At 37.5% G+C, this 26,363-nt stretch overlaps 1 protein-coding gene across 1 annotated transcript; it reads right to left on the reverse strand.

Annotated features, from left to right (window-relative positions):
- Positions 1-4: 4 nt before the first annotated feature.
- dpp (decapentaplegic morphogen) lies at positions 5-25,926 on the reverse strand. The gene is made up of 3 exons (XM_017610693.1): positions 25,838-25,926; positions 7,096-8,733; positions 5-2,119 (listed from the first exon to the last, which is right to left on the reverse strand). Exons 2-3 carry the CDS (start codon positions 8,717-8,719, stop codon positions 1,242-1,244), a joined length of 2,502 nt encoding a protein of 833 aa, XP_017466182.1. The 5' UTR covers positions 8,720-8,733; positions 25,838-25,926; the 3' UTR covers positions 5-1,241.
- Positions 25,927-26,363: the final 437 nt, after the last annotated feature.

Here is a 26,363-nt window from a genome sequence, read left to right on the forward strand (position 1 = left end):
TTAATTTATTTAAAATTAATAATAAACTTTTCAATTCATTTCACTAAGCCTACTATACAATTTGTTCTTTACACTTCAGCTATACGTAAGTACAGCTCACAATCAGACGCAGTCACAGTCGCGTCTGCGCAGAACTAGGCGCGCTCATCAACAAACAGCGCACGGCAAGATAGTTGGCAACGCGGCAACACCAACGGCAGCAGTGCGCGGCTGACACGTATGTATGTCTAACAACGCCGTGAAGGAACTCAAGCGGCGGTTGGCTATGGCGTTGTTACTGGCGATGATTCTGACTTCGTTGGTGAAATGGTGGCAAGCGCTCTTATGCTCAATCGCTGTTGTCAGCTTTTCTCTGTCGCTCTCCCATTCGCTGCCTTTCTATCGCATTACTTTCGGCATTTCGTGCTGTCGCATGCGGTCAGTGACTATGATGATTCTGCTGTCTGCTGCAGGGCACTGCTTTCTTTCTCTTCTCTACCCCAAATTCCTCAACTGTCAAACCTTTTGGCAGCCTGGCTGTCAATAGTGACAATAGTGAGCTCTCTTTCGACTCTTGCAATGCAACTCTCTGCTCTGTTCGAAGGCGCCGTGGTGTTATGCTTTCATTTCACTTATCAACTCTGCTCTATTTTACAAAATAAAGTCTAATATTTATACTTAAAATTCATATATTCAGTCCATTTTGTTTGCATTTCGTTTAATAAAATTTAAACTTATTAAAGCGTGAAGCGGCTTGAAACCCAGCATTTAATGCTCTCTCGTCTGCGCTCCCAATGGTGCGTGTGCTCTATGCCTACGTGTGTGGGCGCATATGAACTCTGACCTTTCATACTTTGGCAAGAGGTTGGCGGCTGCGGCTACTCGCATTCTCTTACAATAACATCCGCTACTCGTGTCGTTCGGTAACCAATTGGCATCCACAACCAATTCAATCACATTCGCTATCTCGTTCTCTCTTCTCTCTCACTGTTCCACAACAGAGTCGTTAGCTATGCTTCGCACTGGAATTACGCACTGCAGGCGTGAAGCGCGCGAGTCTTTACTTAGGCCGTTGCACACGCACACATCGTACAGATTTTTATTCGGTCCCAGTATTCGTAATACTCGCCCGACGACATTGGTTTGGCTTCTGGTTTACGTTGTGTCTGCTTGCATTCGTTTATTTCGTTGTTGCGAATATCAACAATTGTTGTTGTGGCATTCTGCCTGTTGCTCTCCTCGCATCGCTATCCTACATCCTATTACCGACAGCCACAGCCGACCACTGTCATGTCCTGATAATTCTTAAGCACAACGGTATTCTGATCGTTTAGATAGAGCATAGAGATGCCCTCCAATTGTGTGGGTACACAGCAGGCCTTTGGTACCTTTCCAGGATTGAGATTATTGACTAAGGTTTGCACGACCGCATGATTTGTTGAGTTCATATGCTCCGCAAGCGGAAATGGACACTTGCCCTGACAGTAGAATGCATCATAGCCAGGTGGCGCCACAATCCAATCGCTCCAACCGACATCCGCAAAGTCTACATACAACGAATGTCGCCGACATATTTCATCACTATTTTTCCTACGATGCGCCCGCCTATGATGGCCGGCACGCTTCGAGCGCGAGCTGGTATCGCGTATCGAACGCGACTTGTGCTTGCCGTCGTCAGTGTATGTATAGAGCACTGGCTGTTTGTGTTGCCAACTTTCGTTTGGCTCATCCACGCTGCGTCGCAGTCGCACATGATGATGAGGTGCAGGTTTGAGTGAAGGTGATGTTCGCACTTCAATCAGCAGGCCGTAGTTCTTTTTCGGTGTCGCCAGCCACCGATCGACCGCCGGTTGTACGTCGAGACTCACTGTTTCGGTGCTATTCAGATGCACCGCCTTATTGTCCAGCAGCAGATAGCTTGGCTCCCGCTTGCCGCGCACACCTACTCGTGTGATGTCATAGGCGAGCACCTGATAGCGCGTGCGATTTGCAAGACGCTCGTTGAATACCGCATCGCTGATGGCGTCACGCGACAGGTGCAGCTCGGCAGCCCTTAGCTTCTCCTCCTTGGGTATGCTCTTTACGTCGAAGTACAAACGAAACCGATGATGATGCGGAAATCGATCGTCGATTTTACTTTCTGAAAAAAAAGGGAGAAGAGAAGAAAATGTTGCTTTAGATATGTGTCTTCAAGCGGCACATGTAAATAGTATCTTGAGAGTAGAATACAATATGCAAATTAAATGCCGAAATTCTATCAATAAACATTGTTGAGAAGTAATGCAAAGCAATCAATTCTAATAAATAGATTCCAGCCTCTGAGAATTGTTGAAATCGGACTAAAATTGTGGCGCCACTTTTCATATAACGGTAAATTTCAGAAACGCTTGAAACTTCGATATTTCGAAATTTATGGACGCTAATTTACTCAAAATTGATACTAACAACAATCCCTTGAAAAGGAAATTTTTTTTTAGTTAAATTAACTGTTTACAAACGTATTTTTTTCAATTAATATTTTTTTTTCATAACTTTTTTTTATTGTTGCAATTTAATTTGCTTTTGGGTTTTTAGATTTCGTTGTTAAAAAAATATATATCTTTTTTATTTCATTCAATTAGTTGGATCGTATTTTTTATATATTTGTTGTCTCTTTTTAATTTGAATTTCTTTTCATTTGAAGATTTTTTTTTTATATTTGGTGATTTCATTTATTAATTTTTAACTACTATTTTCTACTTTTATGATTTAATTTTTTTTTAGATTTCTTAATTTTTAGATTTAATTGTTTTAAAAAGGGGAAAAAATACTGTTTAATTTCATTTAATTTTTAAAAATATTTCTTTTTATTTTTTCTTTATTTTCATTTTATTAATTTATTTAGCTTTCTTTTATTTGCCAATTTTGAAATTTCTAAAACCAACTTTATATATACATATATCGTCGTCTAAAGTACAAAACCGCGTATCGTCATTCTGCAAAACCGCGTAACTGACATTGGCTGCCAAAAACTGGATTTGCTCACACAAACTCTTGGCTCAATCCTTATCCATTCGTCCTGAAATATACTAGCCAGAAATGCGACTGTTTTATTAAAAAGAGAACCATTTTGAAATATGAGTGTTTTTACTCTCTAGAAAATAATTTCTACAACTTCACATACGCGGTTTTGCATTTTGCTGATACGTTGTTTTGTACTTTGAACGACGATAGATATATTCTTTAAAAAACTTATTGATAAAAGGCGAACTCTAAGACCTCCTCGTTAGCAGATCTTTCAATTTGTCATTTGGAAGACAGTAAAGAGATTTCTAGACAGTTGCCACAATTGACATTTCTTAAGACTTTGTTTAGTTGAAAGACAGTTGCCAGAATTTCCCTGTAAATAAAATCAGGCCCTTACTCTTTGTATTCTCTTTACTCTGCCGGAGAAGACAAACGTTTGTTGGGACAGGGGCAACCCAACTACAATGTTTAGAACACTCCAGTTGGTTCGTAGAATGCAAAAACTGGTTTAAAAAGTAAAAGCGGTTTTGGTTCACTGTAGGATAATAATGTGCCCTACATCGGGCCTAGGTTTAGTGGCCTTCTAAGCTCAGAAGTGGCCTCAAGTTAACCTAACCTAAGTGGTATGACACCAAGTGATTTTACCACGAGTCGCTATAATGGCCCATGCCAATCTTGAAGCGACATATTTATGGACAGAATTTCTTCCATAGATTTGAAATTGGTCCTGTTTTGAGAAGAATTAAGAAAATATATCTAAAAGTGAGCAATCCGTTATTTCTAAGAAACGCTCATAGGTCACTATTTATGTGACATTACTGGACATACAGCAACGCTGAGCACTTTGCGGCACACTCAAATCAAAGTGACACTAAATAGTCTTACACACATACGTACATACCTATATATAGTGCGAATATGTTTATATATGTATGTACCTATCCACAGATATAAACATTCCCACAGTACATACTCCACGCAGTACTATTTACCCAATGCACTGCAATGGCAACCCGCTGCCGCCGCGCTGCCACCTACATACATATACATATGTAGATGTATGAACAATAACAAATTATTCGCAGTACTTGAAAAGTAAGCGGGAATCCGCTATAGGTAACAACGCTGCTGGTATTTGTTGCAATCACCTTTTCAAACTCTCAAGTGCCCGTACAATGGTCAAACACTCGAATGCACAGTAGGATTTTAGGGATTTTGCGTTAAGCGGCAAATGAAAGGAACCTTTTTCTGTTTTATTGCAGTTGTTGTTCGTGTTTCTGTTTTTGTTGTCATCTTGCACTTAACATACATCTTTTCGCAGCGGCTACAGGTAAAAGTAACATTTTTATAGAATCTAACGGTCAAGCAGGCTGAATGTGGTGTGTGCCTCGAGCCATTTTAGCAGATCGCGACATGTATATGTATATGTATATAGTGTGTGCGTGCATTTAGCCACCTACATACTACTTACTTGCATACTTAAATACATACATATGTACATATGTATATCTATCGTCGGTTGCAGCAGTTTATAGTTCTTACTGCAGATTTTGTGTTTTGCTTACTTTTTCTCTTTCTTTGTAAGCGTTGTTGAGCTGAGAGATGCTGTGGAAATAGCGTCCCTGTTCGCTGGCAAATATGCTTTGTAATAATTGTTATTTTTATTATTTATTGTTGTTGTGTGATTGTGCCAGAGAACAAGTGCATTGTCTGATTTTAGTGTTATTTCTATGGCCTTATACGTACATATGTAAGTATGTAAGTATGCATGCATGTATGTGTGTATGAATTGTTGTACTTAACGAGATACTGCAGAATGAATTTCAAGGTCATTTTGTGTAAAACAATTCAGTTACAGGTGTTCGAAGACTGTAGCCTTCATAAAAATCTCAGTTATAGAGACCTCTGCGGTGTAGCCATCGAATCTTTCGAATTCATTAGACAGCATGTGAATACATACTAATTAATGCTTTATATGTATGTAGTAAGTGTAGCCACAATTTTTGATTTTAATAAACTGGGTCTATTTTCGGGATTATGGGGAAAATTTGTTATCAATAACTGTGTTGGTTATGTTGTGTTGTGTAGGAATGTAAAATATTTCAAATAAGTAAACATACCAATCGGAAAATGATTCAAAGGTGTGTTACCTACCACACGATATCTCACTTAATGTGCCATGAAATTCAATGATTGGGACCCAAATTCAAAACCAACGGATCAAAAAGATTTCAATAACAAAATCAATTTTGGGCGGCACGAAGTTTGCCAGGTCCGCTAGTATTCATAAAAAACTCTCTGATTACGTTCGATAGCACCTACAGTTACGTGACGGTATGCTTTTGAAAAATCATAATTTAACCTATAAAAGTTTTGTTAAAATGGAGAAATGATTGGAAAATGTATCATCCTTCGTCCATTCTACCTGCTGAATATTGCGATTGCCCACTTCAACATCAGCCATCAAAATTAACTCGGTGTTTACATGTAGCTATTTAAAGGCAAACTTTAGTTGAAAGCAACACTCACCTGATGTGAACGGCCTTTCAACTAAGCGCTTCCAATTAAGTTGGCAGGCTGCACCACCTTTGTTTCAACTAATCGCTTCTAAAGTTGCCTGTAAAATCGCCTCATGTAAACACCGCCAAATAAATAACACTCGTAAAATTAAGTAATTCTTGTTTCCATAACCATAGAAATTATCTGTTCTGATGATTATTGGTGTCATACCATAACACCGTAGACGTAACCATAACCGTAGGCACATATCTATTACGTTTGATTTTTCAACACAACGCTAAGCAGGTCTGACCTTTATACGGCATATGATTCTGTTTTAATTTGTTCGGAATAATATGTTAAATCATTTTCTTTAATTGGACGTTTTTCCTATAAAAAGAAGTGATGAAGAAAAAGTCGAGTACTTATCAATTGTAACTCAAATTGTTGAGCACTCCCAAAACATTCCGTATACGTTATCTTCGAATGATTTATGAAATACTTAAAAAAAAAAATCGCAGGCGAACAGGGTAGTCCGTACGGATTCTTTGCGGATTATCTCATTTGAGCACGCCTAAAAGCACCCCTTCCTTTTCCTATATGTATATTGATAAATCCCTTTTCTCCGGCGGATATGCTTCATTGTTGCTCTTTTCGGAGCCTCCCTAGGAAAGGAGTCCTAATTGTGCACCTTGCGGAATCCGCTGGTTGGTTGAGAAAAGAGAAGCACGGTAGCATGTTGGGACTATTTTCAAATATATCCTCAGTTTTTTTTTTTAATTTTCTTTTGGCTTGCGAAGCTTGCATATCTTTTTGAAATTTTTCATTAAAAAAAAAAACTACAGTAAAAACAAAAAAGTAAATGCAATTTTTTCCAGATTAATATATTTGGGTACATAAGCGCATCAACTTGCAGAGAGAATGGAGAATTAAGAAGCCCAAAAATCGAACACTCTTAAGTATATGTGACCTGGTCTACGAAAAGGGAGCTTACGTGCGAAAACTAGTTTTCTGTGAAAAAGCTGTTAAAAGTAAGCAACTCGTTTCGTTTACTCGTTTTTACTCTTCTTTCTCTACATTTTTAGTAAACTTCTAAGCAAGTTAGGATTTTCTGCTTTTCACCACGTGAAAAAGCATCTCATCTTCCATCCGAATCAACCAAAAAGTGAAATTTGATTTTTTGACACCTAAGCCCCCTTTCCGTAGACCAGGTCACATATGTATATCTAAAAGGCCTTAATGTTGCACAGAGTTACGAAATTGAAATTTTTCTTCGTGTATTGAAAATTCATTCTTTATTAACATGAAAATTTTGCAATCCAACCACCTAATGAAGGTGACAAAAATGAATCATTCCTTCGTTTTTTTACTGGATTAAAAAGGATATGGGATTCAAAAAATATCTGAAAATTTTAACGAAAGGAGAGAAGGTTGTTTCATTATCTAAACAATGACATTCATTAGGCTCAAATCGGTAGTTGGAAAAAGAAAAATTGGAAGCACTGGATTTTTTTTTTTCAGTTTCGCGGCTTTCCCATTAGCAAATCCCCCACAGATTAATTAGAAATTTCAAAACATAAGCTCATAGTATAAGAAGTGTTTTTCACTCACCTATATGTGTAAAACTTCGCACCGTATTCGCTGATTTGGTCAATATACCCGGCCGTGGTATCATCACCGAATCCCATTCATAACCCATAATTTGTGCGTACAATTGCTTCATCGCTTCGGGTATAATAATTTTGGAACGATCGATTTTTGGTGGCCTCTTCATATTGAATAGCGACAATAGACTATTCTCAATTTGGACTAGAGTCGATGGATCGGGTTTGAGTTTCTCACCGATGATCTCCTTATTACTGTAGGTGGCGGGTTCATTGTCGTTATCGTTATCGCTATCGCTATCACTTTCATTACTATCAACACTATCACTACTGGCGTCCATCGCTGCTGTGTCGCTAGAGGACATAGACGCTGTGGATGTGATGGAAGCAGCAGTTGCTGTGTGCGATGCGGGTTTAGAGAACTCTGTGCTACTACCATCAACTGATGATCGCGCTGAGTCGAGCGCTAACTTTTCAGCGGCTGCTTTGTGTGTAGTTGAGGAAGCGGCTTCCACCGCTGGCAATGCGAAACGCTCCTTTGGCGTTTCGGATGCTTTCAACGCTAGGCGCTCTTCCGCCGCTAGACGTTCTTCCGTCGCTGATGAAATTTTTTCTGTCACATTTTTCACTTCAGCGTGCGTTGTTTTATGATGGTTTTGGAGGTGCTGTTGTTGCGTATCCTGATGCTGCCGATGATGATGATGATGGTGGTGGTGTTGTTGGTGGTGGTGGTGATGGTGCTGATTATGTTCTTGCTGTTGGTGGTTTTGGTGGTATTTTTTATGATGTCTGTGTGGTTTGCTGCTGCTGCTGCTGCTGCTGTGTTCTTCGTGCGCTTCTTGCGCCGTCGCAATTGTGTTTTCTTCAAACGCCATTACACTAAGATCTTGCAACTCTTTTTCTTGTTCGTTTGCTTTTTCTACTTCTACTTCTTCTTCGTCACTAATCACTGCACTACTTTCTTCAGTATTTTCTAATTGTTGCTGTGGCACTTTGTTCGCTTGCGTAGTTACTGCGCTATTTCTTTTAGTTGGATCTACCAAAGTATTTTTCGCACTTTTTTCGTTCACTTCGTTGTGATTTTGATGTTTGATTTGTTTATACTTTTGCTTCACTTCACTAAGTTCGACAATTTCGTTTGCTTTCGCAGCGTCACTTGTATTCCCGCTTTTGCTTGCGCTATTATCCTTTTTTGCACTAAATTTATAATTTAAATTATTTTTGTTGTTATTTTTACTATTATCACTATCACTGCTGCTGAAGATCGTAGCGATCGATGTGGTGCTGGTGGTGGTGGCGGTTGATTTTTGATTTGAGCGCGCGCCTATCGACGCGGCTGATTTTGTCACTGATAACGCAGTTATATCGATGACTGGGCTTACTGCCGTCACGTGACTGGATTTCTCTTCTTCTTCTTCGCTTACTGTTAATTGTTGAGTATTAAAACTATTTCGCGCGTCGCGCTTATTCTCAACGTACTCAAAATTTGTTTGCTGCCGCTGCTTTTGTTGGTTTATCGACGGCGAGGATATCGCTTGAATAAATCTCGAAGTTATATCCTCGGTGCTAGCAACTTGAACGATCGGTTGAAAAGTCGCCAGCACTGCGAGGAGTAGAAGCCATGCGCGCATGGTCGCTTGCAACTCTGAAACGATACAAAACCATGGAAATTGCTCAGCGTTAGTCAAAGGGTTAACAACAAAACACAACCGAATACAAAACGAATCAATCGAACGGCGAATAACTAAAAAGCGAGCGAATGTACAACAAGCCAACTAAACTGTTGAGTGGCAAATGCCAAGTGCTTGCCATTAGCTAACTTAAGTATATAAAAGCAGATATCGAATATATACAATGAACAGAGGCCAGCAAGCAAGTGAGCGAATGTGCATCAGAGAGTGTGAGCATGAGTAGCGAGTATAAGAATGAGTGACTACTATGCGTTGAAGACACAATAATGATGATGATGATGATGATGCTGCCAGTGATAGTGGTGGCTAAACCGATTTTTATTGTGTGTGGTGGTGTAGTGAATGAGCGCATAGCATAGGCAGTTGAAGAGCGCGTGCGAGCGCGCGCTTTACCTTGAGTGGCAAATGCATGCGCGCGCCAGCTGTGTGTTAGAGGCATGCAGCTAGCTGCACCAAAATTGCGCTCAACTCAACTTGAAATATGAACTCAACTCACACTCAAGAGTCAAATTTTAGGCATACATTCCGGCTTCATTCGCTGGAGAAAACATATATTTTAAATTGCGCAAATGAGTTGAAAGTTCTAATAAAAAAATGGAAAAATATCCAGCGCCTCATAAATTCCAAATTCACTGCGCGCTCTTCTATCAGCTATATTAAGAACTAAATCGCTTACTCTCTCATAAGTTTGCGCCCTCTCTTTCGCTCACTCACATGCTGCTTGCACTAACGTCTGTCTATCCATGCAATACTAACAAGCTTGTAAGTCCCTTTTTTTGATCGCTGCTGCTGTTGATGTGTGCCACAATATGGTACCTGCTGCAACGTTGCACTTGCGCAGCTGCGTATTTACCCATACAAGTGCAGCAACTACATACATACAAATATACTAAAAACAGGTACAACTAATCTTACACAAAGAGCAGCAGCTCCTTCAAGTCTTTGGTTATTTACGCGTATTAAGTAGTTAGCTGAATGATATTTTGCGTACAGGCAAATATCCTTTACGATTTTTTTGTTTGAATAACATTGCTCGCAATACATATGTACATACTTTGTATGTGCGTACTTTGCACAGGTATACATTAGGGAGAACACACTCATACGCACACATTATTTTTTTTTGGGGCGTAAGTGCCATAAATGAATTTATATTTTTTTGTGAAAAAAAGGAAATACACCATTTTTCTATTCGCGGTCATAAAACAATTGAAATTCTGTGAATCCGCTAGAACAACTACTCAATGCATGCTATTTACATACATATGTATGTATAGTGCATGCAGTTGAGTTTTGATGGACACTACTGGCTTTTTCTTGAGAAAACTCAGGGTGATTGACTTTCGCGCGTATGCTATCGTTTTTTGTAGCAGGAAAAAGGACCATGTATTATTTATACATATCTATTCATTTCGGTAGAGCTTACTTAGTATGTGCGCGATTATGGGATGTGCAAATAATATAATTTGCGGGAAAAAAATTTCCCAGACTTTGATGAATGGCTGAGCAGGAATAAGTGGGCGTATACTTGAAGAAGAAGAGAATTCTTCTTCTCCTTTACTTGAAGTAATATTCGTTCATTGAGAATGTCAACTATGAAGGTAAGGAGGGAGGCACATGCAACATACTAACTATCTCACATCAAAAGAAAGAAGGACGCCAAACATTTCAATAATCTTCGACTGGAAGAGGCATAGTTAGGTTATGTTAATGTGGCACTCAGTCCAAAAGATCAACTCACATGTTGGGCAGGTGGTACTGAGGTATTCCATTAATTCCTCTTCTTCATCAAATAACCAGAAATCGTCTGTACTACAGAGGCCAAGCCTAAGCTTGTGTTTGTTGCACGTATAGCCTGTTAGTGCAAGTGTTTTTCCAACTTAGCATGAGCGCTGACTGAAATCGGAAAGGAATTTCTTTGAGTGATGTTGTCCTTCTAACTTAACCCCATGGCTAGCAGTGCAGGATATTGCCCACTTATTGAGGTCTTTCTTGATAATGTGCGTCTGCCCCGTTTTTAGCTTGGAAGTCTGCTTTTTCACCTCTGACACACCAACTTTCCGATGCAAAAAAAATTTTCGAAATCGGTAGACGTGGTCCAAAGTTATGCGGTAATATATATAAAAAAAAATCGACGAATTGATAACCTCATCCTTTTTTTGAAGTCGGTTAAAACCAAAACCGACATCAATTCTCATACAAAAACTTAATTTCTTCACGAGCGGATCTAAACAAAGTTAGTATGGGACCACCCTTGAGGGTCTGATGCAAAAATAAAAAGTTATGCGGTAACATGCATAAAAAAATATATATATAATAATATTCCGAGCTCCTCCTTTTTTTTGAAGTCGGTTAATAAGCATTTTCACTGTATGTAAAATAAAACCTGTTCATTTATCCGAGATTTTATAAATTTCAAAATCGGGAGCCGGATTTGCAAGTTACATTTCTCGAATAACTGCAAAACCGGTTTTGGAAAAAAGTTGAAAAATCGAACACCCTAGTGTTGGTATGTTGCATTTAGTTTCAACTTTATTTTAAATTCAAATTTATGAATTTTGCACAGCACAGACAACATTTAATTCACACGGAGTCACTGGCTAGTTCGGGCACCATTCTTGAATTCCCATGCACTTCCCATATAGATATACATACATATGTACTCCCTAGCTGTGCAAAGTGCCATCCCAATTAAAAAAAAAAAAACATAATAATAACCGAATGTTTATTGCTATGGAATGCTTGAAATGAATTGAAGAGAACCAAAGCATCGGCACTTCTGAGGCAATATTTTTATGTGCATTTTCTAGATATTTATATGTGCATTAGGGCGGGTCAATTTGTATGGAACGATTTTTTCCACATCGTTCCTGGTAGATTCGAATTCTGTTAAACCTCTGAGAAAAAAAAATCCATTAGAGCATGGTAGCATTTTATGCCCTTATGCATTTGGGTTTATAGCGGATTTGTTAGAGAATGGACAGTATTTGAAGATAGAGTTTTTGTACCAAAAAACTGCGAAGTACAAGTTTTTATTAAAAAAAGTAAGAGCGCATGGGCCACACTGGAGAAGTGGTACTAACGTTACGTGTCTAGTTTGTCTCAAAACCTATATAGTACTATGTATATATGTATGTATTCCATGGTTTAAAATTTTGAATAATACGACAGGCTAGTTAATATAATCTTATAAGCTTCAGGTTATAAATATTTTATCTTTTTTCTATCTTTATCCCTACCTCTACCCTTTTCGTTCTAATATCGATAACAAAATTGATAAATTATTGATAAAAAAATCGATAACAAAATCAATAAAATATCGATAACCAAATCGATAACATATCTATAACAAAATCGATTATTATATCGATAACATTATCGATAAATATGATCATAAATATATCAATAACAAGATCGTTTTAATATCGATAAAAATATCAACACAAGTATCGATTATTATATCGATAAAAATATCTATAAACATATCGATTGCAATAGCGATAAGTATATCTAAACCAATATCGATAACAAGACTTCTAAAACATTCGCGGCACTTTAATAAATATTAATCTGCATATTAGCTTTGTGTTGAATAAAGACAGCTGCTTTTAAAATATTTCAGCCATGAAATTTAGAAACTTTAGAGCTATGCTCTACTGAACTTATTTTTTACAGAATCCGCATCTGTTTGGAACGATGTCTGACCCGCCCTAATGTACATAGATAAAAAACTTCAGATTCGTTCATTGAAAGAAATATGAAAATATTGAATTGTTTTTAAGTATCTTCTGTCGAGATTTTAATCTACAGCAAGTGATGTCGGTGTCGCTTGAATTTGGAGAGATTATCTTACGAATTATAAACTAGAGAAAAAATGAGGAACACAAAATTTACAAAAAAAAAAAAAAACATGAAACGTGTTTGAGAACAACACATTAAACTCGGTAACGACACGAGCATTTGTGTTGATAATTTCGAATTACGCTAAATAAAATATTTTGGAGAATTTATAATAACAACAATTCATAATCAAGAGTTACACTAACAAGCAGCTAAGAGCTAACGAAAGATTTGATAGAGGAAGAAAGGAACCCGCATGAAATACATACATACATACATACGTACATATGTATTCCAACATAGTTGCACTTAAATTTATGTCTTTTTGTACGTGTGCACAACACTAATGTTTCTATAACTGCATTGCAACAAAAACAATTATACAAAATGAAAGATTTAACAAAAAAAAAAACAAAAAAAATTTATGCCCGAATGCTTAGTTTTGGTGCACCTAAATTTTGTTTGTAGATTAGAATCTTATCGCATTAAATATGCAGACGAAATCGAATCCAAGTAGAGAGGTAATCATGCAAGTAAATACCTGAGTAGTATGAGAGCAGAAACAAATTGATGGAAATCATGAAGAATTTCGAAAATATTCTTTAGCACACGCCAGGGGGTAATTGAGTTTAATTCCTTGGCACGGATGAGGTATGGGCCCACACGAATATATGTAACCCAAGATCTTGAAGCACTGATAACAGCAAAAGTAATTTTACTGTAGTATTCATATGTATATTTTGTAAGTGTGTGTGTGCAGGTATGTATGTGTGAATATGTCCACATAGAATGCAAGCAAGAAAATTAGACATGCAATTATGAGTGAGATCAATGACAGTAGATGAAGAAGAAGAAGAAGAAAGAGAGGAAATAGCGTCTTTGATTGGAAGTGATTGCCTTTGAAAAGAATAGATGGAGTGTTGTACAGTTTAAGAAAATACTGAAAATAAATTCTATTTGCGTTCGATATTTTTATTGTTTGTGGTTAAATTCATCGATAAAACATGTATACCAAAAAATAATTTTCGATAATCGATAAATAATCGATATCGATATTTGATATTTTTTTCGATAAATACGCATATGGAATCTATAAGCGATGTTCAACTTAGCGAATCACATTTTTTTTTGAAAATTAACTGGTATAATTATCGATATTTTCATTGATAAATATGAGTATCGGTATATTCATAATGATATACAAATATTTTATGGATGATATCATTTTCGTTGTTGGTGTTTCCGAGAGGGTAGCGATTTCGTTCTGAGCACTAAAGATGGCACAACGCCGAAACCGGCTTGCCTACAAACCAAATTTGAAAAGCGCTGACGAAAAATCGTTCCACAATACATTTTATGGATATAGTTTTTGCAGCGCTAATAATGGTTGTCATTTTATAATAAAATCGCTAGTGTTGTTTTTCGATAATATTTGATCAATTTTTTGGTTATAATATTTTTCGCACTTTACTTTTGATATAAATATTTGCTATATATTTTTCGATATCGATATATTTAGCGAAATCATGATGAATATTTTCATCGATATTATGATCGATTTTATATCAATTAATTTATTTATTCGTTAAAATATATGTTCGATATCGATATATTTATCGAAATCATGATCGAGGTTTTAATCGATACTATGATCGATTTTATAACAATTTATTTATTTACTAATATATTTTTCGATATCAATATATTTTGCGAAATCCTGATCGACATTTTAATCGATAGCACCTACAAATGATTGATTTGATATCAACTAATTTTTTTATCGTTTCCGCGGGTTTCTAATTTGTATTCGCCTTCCTTTATACAGTGTTTACATGAGGCTATTTTACAGGAAATTTTAGAGGCGATTAGTTGAATCAAAAGTTGATTGCCCTCCAAATTCATGGGAAGCGCTTAGTTGAAAGAGCGTTAACACCAGGCGATTGTTGCTTTCAACTAAAAGTTTCGAGTAAAATCGCCTCATGTAGATACTGTATTACTCATATAAAACAGCAGCGTCCGTACGAATTTTTACTGCGCTTTTACTCTCGCTGCAGATTAAAATTGTATTCCGCCAAAAGAGAAAAGCAAGCCAAGATAAAATGAAATCAATAACAATTGATTTTAGCAGTCATCAAACAGTAATTCGCCTCCTCAGCAAGGAACTAATTAAATGCATTCAGAGGATATCCGCTTCATCGAGTCCTTTCGCGGCCTTTGAAAGTATATATTTAGGAGTGAGTGAGCAACCAAAGGAAAAAGAAAGAATAAAATGTCAAATGAAAGTCCTGAAAAATGTGTTCGCTATCAAATCAGTCGAATTCTAAACACAACTTCTAATACCTACTTCATGCTTATATTTAAATCAAACAACAAATCCTTTAAATACATAAATATCTACTACATATTTCTATGTATGTACATATGTATGAGGTATCCATATGTGTGGCGAATAACTCTTCCTTTACAATAATGCTAGTGCAACGCCTCGATCTCGAGGTATCTACCTGTATAACATCCTCAAGCATATAAGCATGTATACATATACATACATACATACATATGTACGTACACACATTAGTATGTACATATTATCGCATAGTTTTTGGGGAATTTGAAGTTGGCTATGAATGAATTGCGGGTGGGAATTTCCATCGACGCTTGAAAGGGGCGACACAGAACCAAAACTCAGTCACTTAGTCACTTAATTGCTCGCTTGGCAGTTAGCGGTAAAAATAGAGTATTAGCGTATTGCGGTTAGTATAGTAAACCAGAATTGCTAATTTGGTCGTTGTCACTTTTATTATATTACTATGTATGTAGGTACAAGTGTATGCATGTATGTATGTATGTATGTCTACATAAATATGTAGATAGCTAGCGGTGGAAACAAGAAATCGGTCGCATTATGCTAAAGCACACCTGTATTAATATACAATTTATATTCCGTACGATATTAGTAATCAACAAATTAGCATTTAGCGCGCTGAATTTTGTTTATAAATTTACAAATTATCTCAAAACTTGTTCGCTTAGGCGCAATTATTTAGTCTACTTAATTAGATTTGGCTTATAGTTTTGACAACTCGTATGCAAATTAAGCTATGTATCTGTGAAGAAGATAAGCTAATTTCAATACTTGCATGTATGTATGTACATATGTAGATATTTATGCTTAAGTTTGCTGTTTATGTAAGTTCATCTAAGCAGATTACGGTTAGGTGAGTCTCATGCCTCAGCAACAATCGTGATTAACAGCTAGCTACTTATATTTATCCCCTTTGATAGTTTTTATAGCATACTTACAAACAGAGTTTATCTCTTGCTAAAATTTTTGAGAAAGTTGCTCAATTTCTATGTATGCTGCCTGCGTTAGACTAATTTCGATTGCTACTTGTAATTGCGATTGTATGTAATTACTCAAACAGTTTCTAGTTCGAACGTCATCGTAAAATACCGCGGGTCTATTCAGAGTACAATGATCAAATGTTGAAAAAATCGTATCCTTGTCCTTACCACAAGAGCATGAGCGATGAGCAGTTACATATCGACACCTGAGTGAACGATCGACCTTTCTATGCAGCCAGCTCGAAAACGCCCTTAGAAAACTTGTCAAAAACGCCCTATCCCAGAATTCGGTTCAAAAATGCCCTATCTCAGCTGCCGATTCAAAAAAATTCCTATCTCGGCACCCTTCCATTTTTTTTCAGTTGTGATATGACGCTTTTGAACTGAATTCTGAGAAAGGGCGTTCTTAAACAAATTCTAAGATAGGTTGGTTTTCAATAAAAGTCTAAAATAGGGCATTCTTCAATTAAATTCCGAAACAGCCCTGTGGGGAAAATCTCTAGTTCTGAACTGTTGCGCTTCTAGTACATTTAGACCCGGTACTGGTATGCGATAAATCTCTTTGGAAGTGTAAATTGCCACGATAGTTCCGAACTGGTCCTATATTCTATAGTTCCAAACCAAACAAAAAATTATTTAATAAACTTTTCCGTTCTTCCGTGTGCGATTTTAAAATATTTTCAAAGGAATGTGTTTTCAATTTGAAACTAAATTTGTTTTAATGATTGTAAGTAATGCACGTTTCAATACCATTGGCTGTAGCTGACTTGACAGATGCATCCCTTTTTCGATAGTTAAGAACTAGTTCTAAATTCGACAGATAAGATCTAGTTCGTTCTGCATCCAGACAAAGGCCTGCCTTTGACGACGAGAGAAAGACTTTTTGGGTTCCTATGTTTAGTGCCTCTACTTGAACTTAAAAGTGGGATCTCGATATAATTCTGATGATGATTAAGGTCCTGATCTAAATAAACATTTCCGTATAGTTAAGGAAGAAGTACCAGCTAAACAGCAACGCTGAGGAAGGTCCTGCTCAAGAGTTTGCAATCCTGGGGCTAATTGAAAAGGATGAAAACGAGCGGAATTAATGTGGCGAGGAATTTCTAAGTTGATTATTACGATATCACCTTTCAGCGGTCAGGGTTCCAGGTGTCTACCAGACGTTGCTGTATTCATCGCAGGACGGCGTAGCCTTGCACGAGAACTGGTGATGCCGTCCAGACTGGAGTAGACCTTGGGCTCATTTTAGCAGCATAAGTCACCAGGTCTAGACGGCATCTTTCCTGCGATGTTGCAGAAGGCGGGTGAGAAGAATAGGGGTTGGCTATGCAACATATTCGAAGGTTGTTTAAAGCTGACCTGCGTTCCAACGTCTTGGAGGAATGCGAGGGTAGTCTTTCTGCCAAATACCTACAGAATGACAAGCCCAAGAGCCTAACATAATTTCTTCGAAACGCCTTAGAGAGGTCAAAATACACATATACATCAAAGAAAACGTATCGAGACACATGCTCTCAAAGGCACAACATGCCTACACGAAAGGAAGATCGGCAGATACCGTCCTACACAGTGTTGTTAGGTGAATAGAAGCAGCTCTGGAGAACGGAGTATTCGTGTTGGCGCTCTTCCTGGATTGACGGCGATAGGGGTTCATCCCGTATGAAGGGAGGACGTGCCGAGCTGACTGCATATACGGATGATATTTCTGCTATAGTACGTTGTCATGGCGCCTCAGTATGGAGGAGAGGGCGAAGAAGGCCTTCGTGGCAATCTATGCTTGCAAAAGGATACTGGGCTGAACGGGGGCTTATTGCATTTACTTTCTCACTGGATCATCACGGTGATAGTCAGGCCGAAACTGTGCACTAGGGTATTGGTTTGGTGGACAGCAATGGAGAATAGAAAGGATCTATAGGCTATCAATGATCGGCATTACAGGGGAACTTAGAACTAGAGCAACGGCAAGGATATAGCGTCAAAAACTGCTTCCAGGCTTTATGCTACCGGTCAGTTTGTGTGCAGGTCTGACGGTCACAGCAGTATATCGTCGAATTCACTCGGACGGATTGACTATGTGATACGGGATCTGCATTTCGGAACGAACTTCGAAGCAGCTATATAGGTCAAAGGCTGGCGTGATGGCATGAGAAGTGCTGGTACGGTGTCTCCAGGCGGAGGTATTGGCCAAAAGGAGGACAACGGAGCTACTAAACAGCAATCTAGCAAACAAGCAGGTGAATCTTTATATTGATAGTCGGGCTGCGGTAAAGGCGCTACTTTGTTCCGAGGCACATCGACGTCGCGACCAACGAGACGGTCGACTGGCTTGCCAAAGAGGGTGCTTTGTCGGAAATCATGCTGCTAGAGGAGGTGCCGATTTCCGTCCAAGCGATTAAATAGGAATTCGATCTGTCCATAATCCGGAAGATGCAGCTTACCTAACTTACCCTATGAAAAAAGTAATAAGTCTTTAGTGCCTTAGGCTGAGGCCACGAAATTAGCGGCTGAGCGGCCTAAAATTAAAACGTATGAAATACTATTGAAGGGGCCACGCACTGAGCGGCATTTCTGAGAGGCTGAGCGGCGTTTTTGTATGGCACCGCTCAGCCGCCCGCCGCTTTGCGGATCCTTGCGTGGCCTCGACCTAATAGTCTTCACACAGCACAAGTAAGTAAGCAGTTAGTTTATACAATTAATTGCTGATATTAGCTGCACAATTACCCATTACTTGCAGAAATCGTGAAACAAAAATATTTGGAAAAGCGAAATCATTGGAAAAAGTAATAAAAATCTTAAAATTTTTCGAAATTATTTTTAAATGCAGTTACAGTAAAAAAAAAAACAATTAAATTCCATATATTTACGTGCTAAAATATTGCCCAATAAAACCACGCGCTTTTCACTTTCACAACAACTTTCCGCTACAAATAACACCGAAAAAAAAACCGGCCGGCTAATCAGCTGCTTTTTGAATACAGGTTACTACAAAATCACAAACACTTCCAACTGCACGAGCGCACAGCAGCAAACTGTGAGCCGAACGGCGATTAAGCAAGAATTTTATANCCCCCAAAAAGTTAAGCATTTTCGCATGGCCATGAATAACTCTATGCACGCGTTGTAGTTACTTACTTACTTCGGGTAGTGCGATTCCAGCGAAAATGTTTGCAATGTATCAAAATTTGATTTTTCCTAATAAAAAGTGGCAAAGTGGCAAAAGGGTGCAAAAGGTGATTGGGAGCAGCAAGCGGTATACATATTTAGATAATGATGACGTTAACAAGCGAACGCGTGAGCGCGAAAAAAGAAGTGCTGCTGCCCGAAAAAAAAACACTAGCTAAGGCAACAAATTTTAAATAGAACAAACCTGTTGAAAGAGTGTCTAGGCCAAAAGTGTTTGGAATAACAGTGGCGATCGCGATGAAGACGATTGCGACGGGGGGAATGAGTGCGAAGTCTATACGTGAAAGTGTGTGCTTACACGAGAAAATGATTTGAAATTTTTATTTTTTGTTGTTGTTATGTATTTCATCAAATTACATTTGTGGTACTTAGCTAAATATATGTGTGTATGTAAACACATACATATGTCCGAGGATCCAAATTTCCAGCGAGCGCGCGATTTTGGGGAGCCGCTCTGACGTAGTCTTACGTTGAAACATCACTCAATTTGTGTAGTACGCGGAAGAAAATGGGTATTGTTAGCATAAACTATTAGAAAAATAATCGTTCGGAGGAAAGCGAAAGGCAACAGCTGTTGCAATTTTGTAAAATTTTCAAATTTCAAACAAAAATACAGAAGAAGCGAGTAAGAGTAAATATAATGCACGTACATATGTATGCAAGTACATTAGAGCGATCCTTTAAAAAAAAAATTAGATGAACAATTTTTTTTAGTTTCACCCCCTTAATCGGTAATACCATGGTTACAGATATCACATATAAATTTTGGTCCTGATTGGAGTCGGTTAAGGCGTTTCGCAAAGGGGTCAAAGGGCAGGTGCCTCTATGGACTCAAAAAATTAAAAATATTATTTTTTGTTTTCATTTATCAACCAAAATCGATGCTACTATGTATAGTCGAAGATATCGCATATACATTTTGGTCTCGATTGGAGTCGGTTAAGGCGTCTTCATAGGGTAATCTGACTTTAACCTCTGTGTCCCTGCCAAAAGTCGGGTCCGTGCCCATCTCTAATTGCAGTCATCTCACCGCTTCTGGAGCTTGGACTCTGCAATACTCCAGTACATCCTTAAATACCGGATTACAAATTCAGAGCGTGGAGCCTCCTCAGTCAAATAATTTGCTGAAAAAGCATGTTGAATATGCTCACGTGTGGAAATTGAACTTTTGTCGTGACAAAATTGACAAAAATCCCGAGAAAAGGAAGAGCTAGTGAAAGAAGTTTAACATCATTTTATAGACCTTGAGATAGAGAATTCAGAAAGAGTAGTTTTGTTAAAAAAGAAAATTAAATAAATTAATTAAAATTATTCAATATATTTACATTTTTGGACTGAAAACAGTGAACACATGCTCTTGTTGTCTTTAAGTCAAGCTGTTGATTTCCATGGTGGCAGGAGCCGAAAAATGCATTAACAGCCGCACTCAGAAACATTCATTAAATTAGCTCCAACAGACACCTAACTAATGATCGTTAAATCGGTTAATTGATGTTTCCTCTAAGAGTTAAAAGATAAGGGCTGATTAGTTAATGAAAAATTTAAGTACGGCGCAGTTGCAGGCCGTTTTTTGTGGCACATGCTTCTTTCTATGGTCTTCTTATACTGCTATGCCTTAGTCGCCTTTACATAAGGACCTGGCCTTTAAATATGCACATTTACGAGGTTTATAGCAAATTAAATAATTATCTAATTTTTTCGTTTCAAAAATGTACCAAATCTGAAATGTACCAGTATAATAACAATAGATTGGCGCTTACATATGGGCATATCCTGGTTTACGGATGCGACATTCGTACAACTTTAGAATTAAATAAACCATACGAAACCTGAAGGAACTTGTAAAAAAATGCCGTTGTGTAGCTTTTATACCGTCCTTTGGTTGACAAAAAAATTAGGTGCGCTTGGAACACTGACGTCGAGAAAATCGATGAAAAGTAGGACATGACGGACATGACAAAAACAGAAGAGACTTCAGAGTACATGTAAAAATAAGCAAAACTTAGCGAATCCTGTAAGGTTCTCCTTTTGTCAAACATTCTTTAAATAAAGCAAAATTATGGGCCGCTACAACAAATTCTTTTTTAATCAGAAACAACACTTACAACACCGTTGTGAATCCCTCAATTGAATTGCCAAATATATTAAATGTGATGAAAAACCAAGCAGTCGAGTAACTAGACACAGCTAGGCCAGGTTGGATAAGGACGCGTTTTGTTTCTTTATCGCTTGGAACTCCCCAATTTGGGCTGGTTGAAGGGCCATCAATAGCCAAGGATACGTGACACCGGAATGAACTGGTGCCGCAGCTGTCGGTAAAATAGTTTTTATCCAAAAATATTTCGAGCTGAGTTGCCGGCGAAAGTAAATATGTATTTATAAAGACATCTAGCAACGCTAGCCGATTATGCGCTGGCCAATATTCATACATATTACAGCTATTACCTATTAAGCCCCAAATATACATTCTATATCTATCGAATGTCATAAATATTTACATTCGTGAATGTGGTTGCATACGTGAAAATATACAATATATCCTTGATGGATTTGTAAGCAACATCTTTTGCAGCTTTCCGTATGATATATATATGTATGTATTTAATTATTTTTACAAGCGCCTGTGTGCAGCAGAGGAGCATTTAAACGGATTGATTGCACTGCAATGATTAATAAACAAATAAATAAAGAACAGAATTGAGTTCACAATTCAGCTCATTTCGGCTCGATGCAGGTGCAGCCACAACTGCCACGCGGTGTAAGATGGGAAGGTATAAAGTGTTATATGTATTCAAAAGCATCAATAATATGAAAGTACATAAAACAATTATAATAAAAAGTGAAAGCAATTTACATTTGGGCCTATATAGATCGCTATGTATGTATGTATGTATGTATGCAGCTCTCCCAGTTTTATTTAATTGCTCCAGTATTGCATTTGCGCAACAATAAAAGCAGTACATATTAGGGTGATCGACTAGTTTTTTTACAAACTGCGTTTAGCCGGGTTTTTCGAAATTTTTCGGCATTTTTCTTTTTTAGCCGAATTTTTCATCTTGAATACCGTACATGTTGTAAACATGCGAGCATTTTTTCTTAATACCCCTTTTACAGCAAAATGGTACTTCTAAGATATAAAGAATATATGATTAGAAAGGTATTTTGAAGCTGAAGTGCAGAAATTACTAGAATTTCAAATTATTTTGAAAGAGAGCGAAAAATTAATTCAAAACTGTCAGTAATACAAATCCCACTTATGCACTTATGTTCATCAGGAGGAAATGCCTCCTAAACTATAGACAAAGATTGAGAAATTTATAGAGATAAAAATGCAACTGAATAATGCGATATGTTATGTTATAGTATGCTTTTGTATGCTATGTTATGTTATACTATGGCCCATAACGTTATGCTACGTTATGTTATGTTGTGCTGTGCAATGTTGTTATACTCATGTTATGATATGTTGTGTTATATTATGCTATGGTATGTTGTGTTGTACTATGTTATGTTATGTTATGTTGTACCATGTTATGTTATGTTGTCTCATGTTATGTTATGTTATGCTATGTTGTTCAACGCATTTAACCTCAACTCACCACAGCTTACTTCAAATAACCTCAACTCCTCTCATCTCACCGAAACTAAACTCACATCAACTCCACCCATTTCGCTTAAAACCATCTTAGCTCACCGCACCCCAAATCACCTCATTTAAACTCATTACAACCCAATTCTCCCCACTCACTTCAACTCACCCCAAGTAATATTATTTCGCCTCACCTGAACTCACCTTATCTCACCTTATCTCACCTTATCTCACCTCAGCTCATCTCACCTCAATTCAATTCACCCCAACTAATGTTATATCACCTTAACTCACCTTTTCTCACCTCACCTCAGCTCAGCTCAACTCGCCCTAATTCATCCCTTATCTAAACTCACCTCAGCTGTTCTCAATTCACAGTACCTTAAGTCAACTGAACTGAACTCAACTCTGCTCAACTCACTCCAACTCAACCGCTGGGCGAACACTAGTTATATATCTGCATCTTAAAAAAAGGTAGTCAGCCAAAATATTTATTTATATTTATTTTATCACATCAGGTGCCAGTGGGGATTTGATTCGCGAAGAGATTTAATAAAAAGTATGCGAAACCCTGAGATATTTCTGCAAAAAATTACTGAGAAATCAGTTGATCCCAAAACTTTTAAATATTCATTACAGTGTTTGCTTTACTATAAATCCAATTGACTTCGAATATATTTTATTTAATTGTCTTCAGTCTATCTACCAGTTTTTTCTGAATTTAAGAACCGGTTTTTTCAAATTGCCTTTTTAATAACTCGGACACCGGGTTTTTTCAAAAAAGTCGAACACCCTAGTACATATACATTCATACACAGATTTGCAAATGCCACCGTATGCAGCAGCGCTTATGAAAAAAGTGTAAATTGTCTATCTTCGCATACGCGTAAACACTTCATCGAATCGGCAGGTAATTCATCATTTTTTCGGCTGCTTCAACAGCCACTGCTCCTTTCTTTACTTCCAGCCACTCGCTCAAAAATAGCTGCAACACATTTTTATTGTAAACAACAACTGGCAGCATAGCTGTGCTTTATTAAAAATTTTCATAACTTTTTTGTATCTACATATTAGCGCTGACGTGCCACACCTACGCAAACGACAAGCTGTTACATTTAAATAGAGCTATTTTTTTGTTTTAAATGAACGCAACAAATCTGCGAAGTATTTAAATATAGATTTATTTTTATGAGGAAACTACGCAAATACTCGCGAATCGAAGTAGTGACGCCACGCATAACAACAAAACAAATTCTACATAAGTAATTGCAGCCAGCTGTTGCAATGGCTTTCTATCACCTGTTGTCTGGTACAAAGTAATTTCGAGAAAACACAATTAGCATATATGTATGTTTGTATGTATTTACAAACCCAGCAGGGAAACCCCGAACTTGTTATTTTTATCGATTTTGTTATCGATACTTTTATCGATTTTGTTATCGATTTTGTTATCGATTTTGCTATCGATATTATTATCACTTTTGTTATTGATATTTTTTTCTTAGTGTGTGCTTTCTTTTTTTACTTGGATGTGCTCTTAACCATGCCACCTATTCTACGTTTAAATTTAGCGGCTGTGTCTCCGATACACCCTGCAGACCAAGACGAAGGCGCTGGACTGTTCCATTTTTTTCGTTTTGGGGCACCCTACAATTGTTTTCAACTAATTTTTATTATGTTACATTTATTCATTGGTTCTTCGACGAAATTCTGAAAAAGGGTGTTCTTCAATAAAATTTTGAAACGGGGCGTTCTTGATAAGTTTTCTGAGATAGGCCGTTTTTTAACTGGCTGCCAATATAGGGCGACCTTCCATTCAGGTGTCGATATAGTAGTATATTCGGGATTTCCGTGAATTTAGAAATTTTTGGATATGAAATTAGCAGAGCTGTGATGAGGTGAGTTAAGGTGTGGTGAGTCCAGGTGATTTAATTCATTTGAGTTGAGTTGAGTTGAGTTGATTTGAGTTGTGTTGATGTGAGATAAGTAAGGAATAGATCTAGGGTTGCCAACCGTACTATAATATATAGTATTGTACTATTTTTCCGATCGGCGTACTATATACTGTTGGAAAAATACGCAAAAATACTATATTTCTTCAATTATAAATATAAATATATTTCAGTAATTTGCACGCAAAAATTTGTATGAAAATGGGTGGCCTTTATTCTGGAATAACAGTATAAAATAAAATATTCTTTAAAGTAAAAGGTCAATGTGAGTTTATAATCAAAAAAGGTAACATAACTGAGAAATAGTAACCAAAATTACTTAAAATTATTTCATTTCTACTCTCTATTCCAACAACTTTGGCATACACGGGAAGAAATTGTTCATCATTTAAAAATAGTTTTTACCTTTTCTTTTAAATAAAATACTATATTTATTTGAAGTGTACTAAATTTTTTTTAATTTTTTTTAAAAGTAAATATCTTAGAGATAATGTTGGCAACCATGGATCATAAAACGTTAGGATGATGTTATGTTCCGCAAGGGCCCTAAGTTTACGGTTTTACTCAACGACCTCAAATGATGAGAAGGTCTACAGCTATCACTTAATATTAGGATTCTCTCACTACGGTAATTCCTATGTAGGTCAATCTCTGCACACAGCTTGACTACTGACTAGTGGCATAGAGCTGCGCCTGAAAAATGTTCGGGTATATGTTCCCATGGGCAACGAGAACTTCTGCCTTGGTCCGTAGATGCCTACACCTATGCCATGAAGGATTTTGGTGCCGTCTGTATACTATTGCAACGAGCTAGCCTGTATATGTCCCTCTACTGCATAGCACAACCTTGAACTTTCTCTCAAAGACTACCCATTTGGGCTTATCATCTCTGGGGGGGGGGGACAACTATCTTGTCCCTGTCACCTCTAGCGCTGTCGTCGGACATCTGAAATGCGCATACACCCGTAATACATACACATACCAGACGTTGAAGCTTGGTAAGGAATTGCTTTACCCTGGCTAGGGTGGTCCTCGAGACTCAAGCCACCGCTCCATATATGACTATTGGTTTCACTATCAAAAAATTTAGGCAGTACTACTCGCACGCATAAAAAAAAAATGTTTTGTATAATAAATATTTAAATTTACCTTTTAACTTTTGTTTGTTGCCCAAAGTGGTTGCTTAGTTTGCCTTACTACTTGCACAAAACGAAAGTGGTATTGTGGGAACAGGTGAGATAACGCTGTGTATTGCAGGGATGCTGCTGCTGCTGCTGCTGCTGCTGCTGCTGCCGCTGTTGCTGTTGATGTTTCCTCACTTTTTGCTTACGCGGATAATCGTCCTTCAGTGGTCGTAAAATCAACGCTTTTTTGACCCTTTCTTCTTCTTCTTCTACTTCCTTAGATATCTTCCACACTTTGCTGCTGTTGGCTCGTCTACTGACTGTGGCTGACAATTGTGCCGTGGCTGACGTTTCTGGCGTTAAACGCTCAACTGTTGGCAAATGTGCTGCTTGTAACGCTGGCAGTGACGGCAACAACATTTAGACTGTTCAAAATGGTGTTGGGAGAATGGAGAGAAATGTGCAAAAAGAGTTCTTTCTAAACACTACTTGGAGCGCTATTCAATATGTGACTTTAATAGGTTGTTGTTGTTCTTTAACTTCTTGGCGCT

The sequence above is a fragment of the Rhagoletis zephyria genome, unplaced genomic scaffold (assembly GCF_001687245.7).
Source record: "Rhagoletis zephyria isolate East Lansing unplaced genomic scaffold, Rhagoletis_zephyria_1.1 Rzeph_scaffold_00332, whole genome shotgun sequence".
NCBI lineage: Eukaryota > Metazoa > Arthropoda > Insecta > Diptera > Tephritidae > Rhagoletis > Rhagoletis zephyria.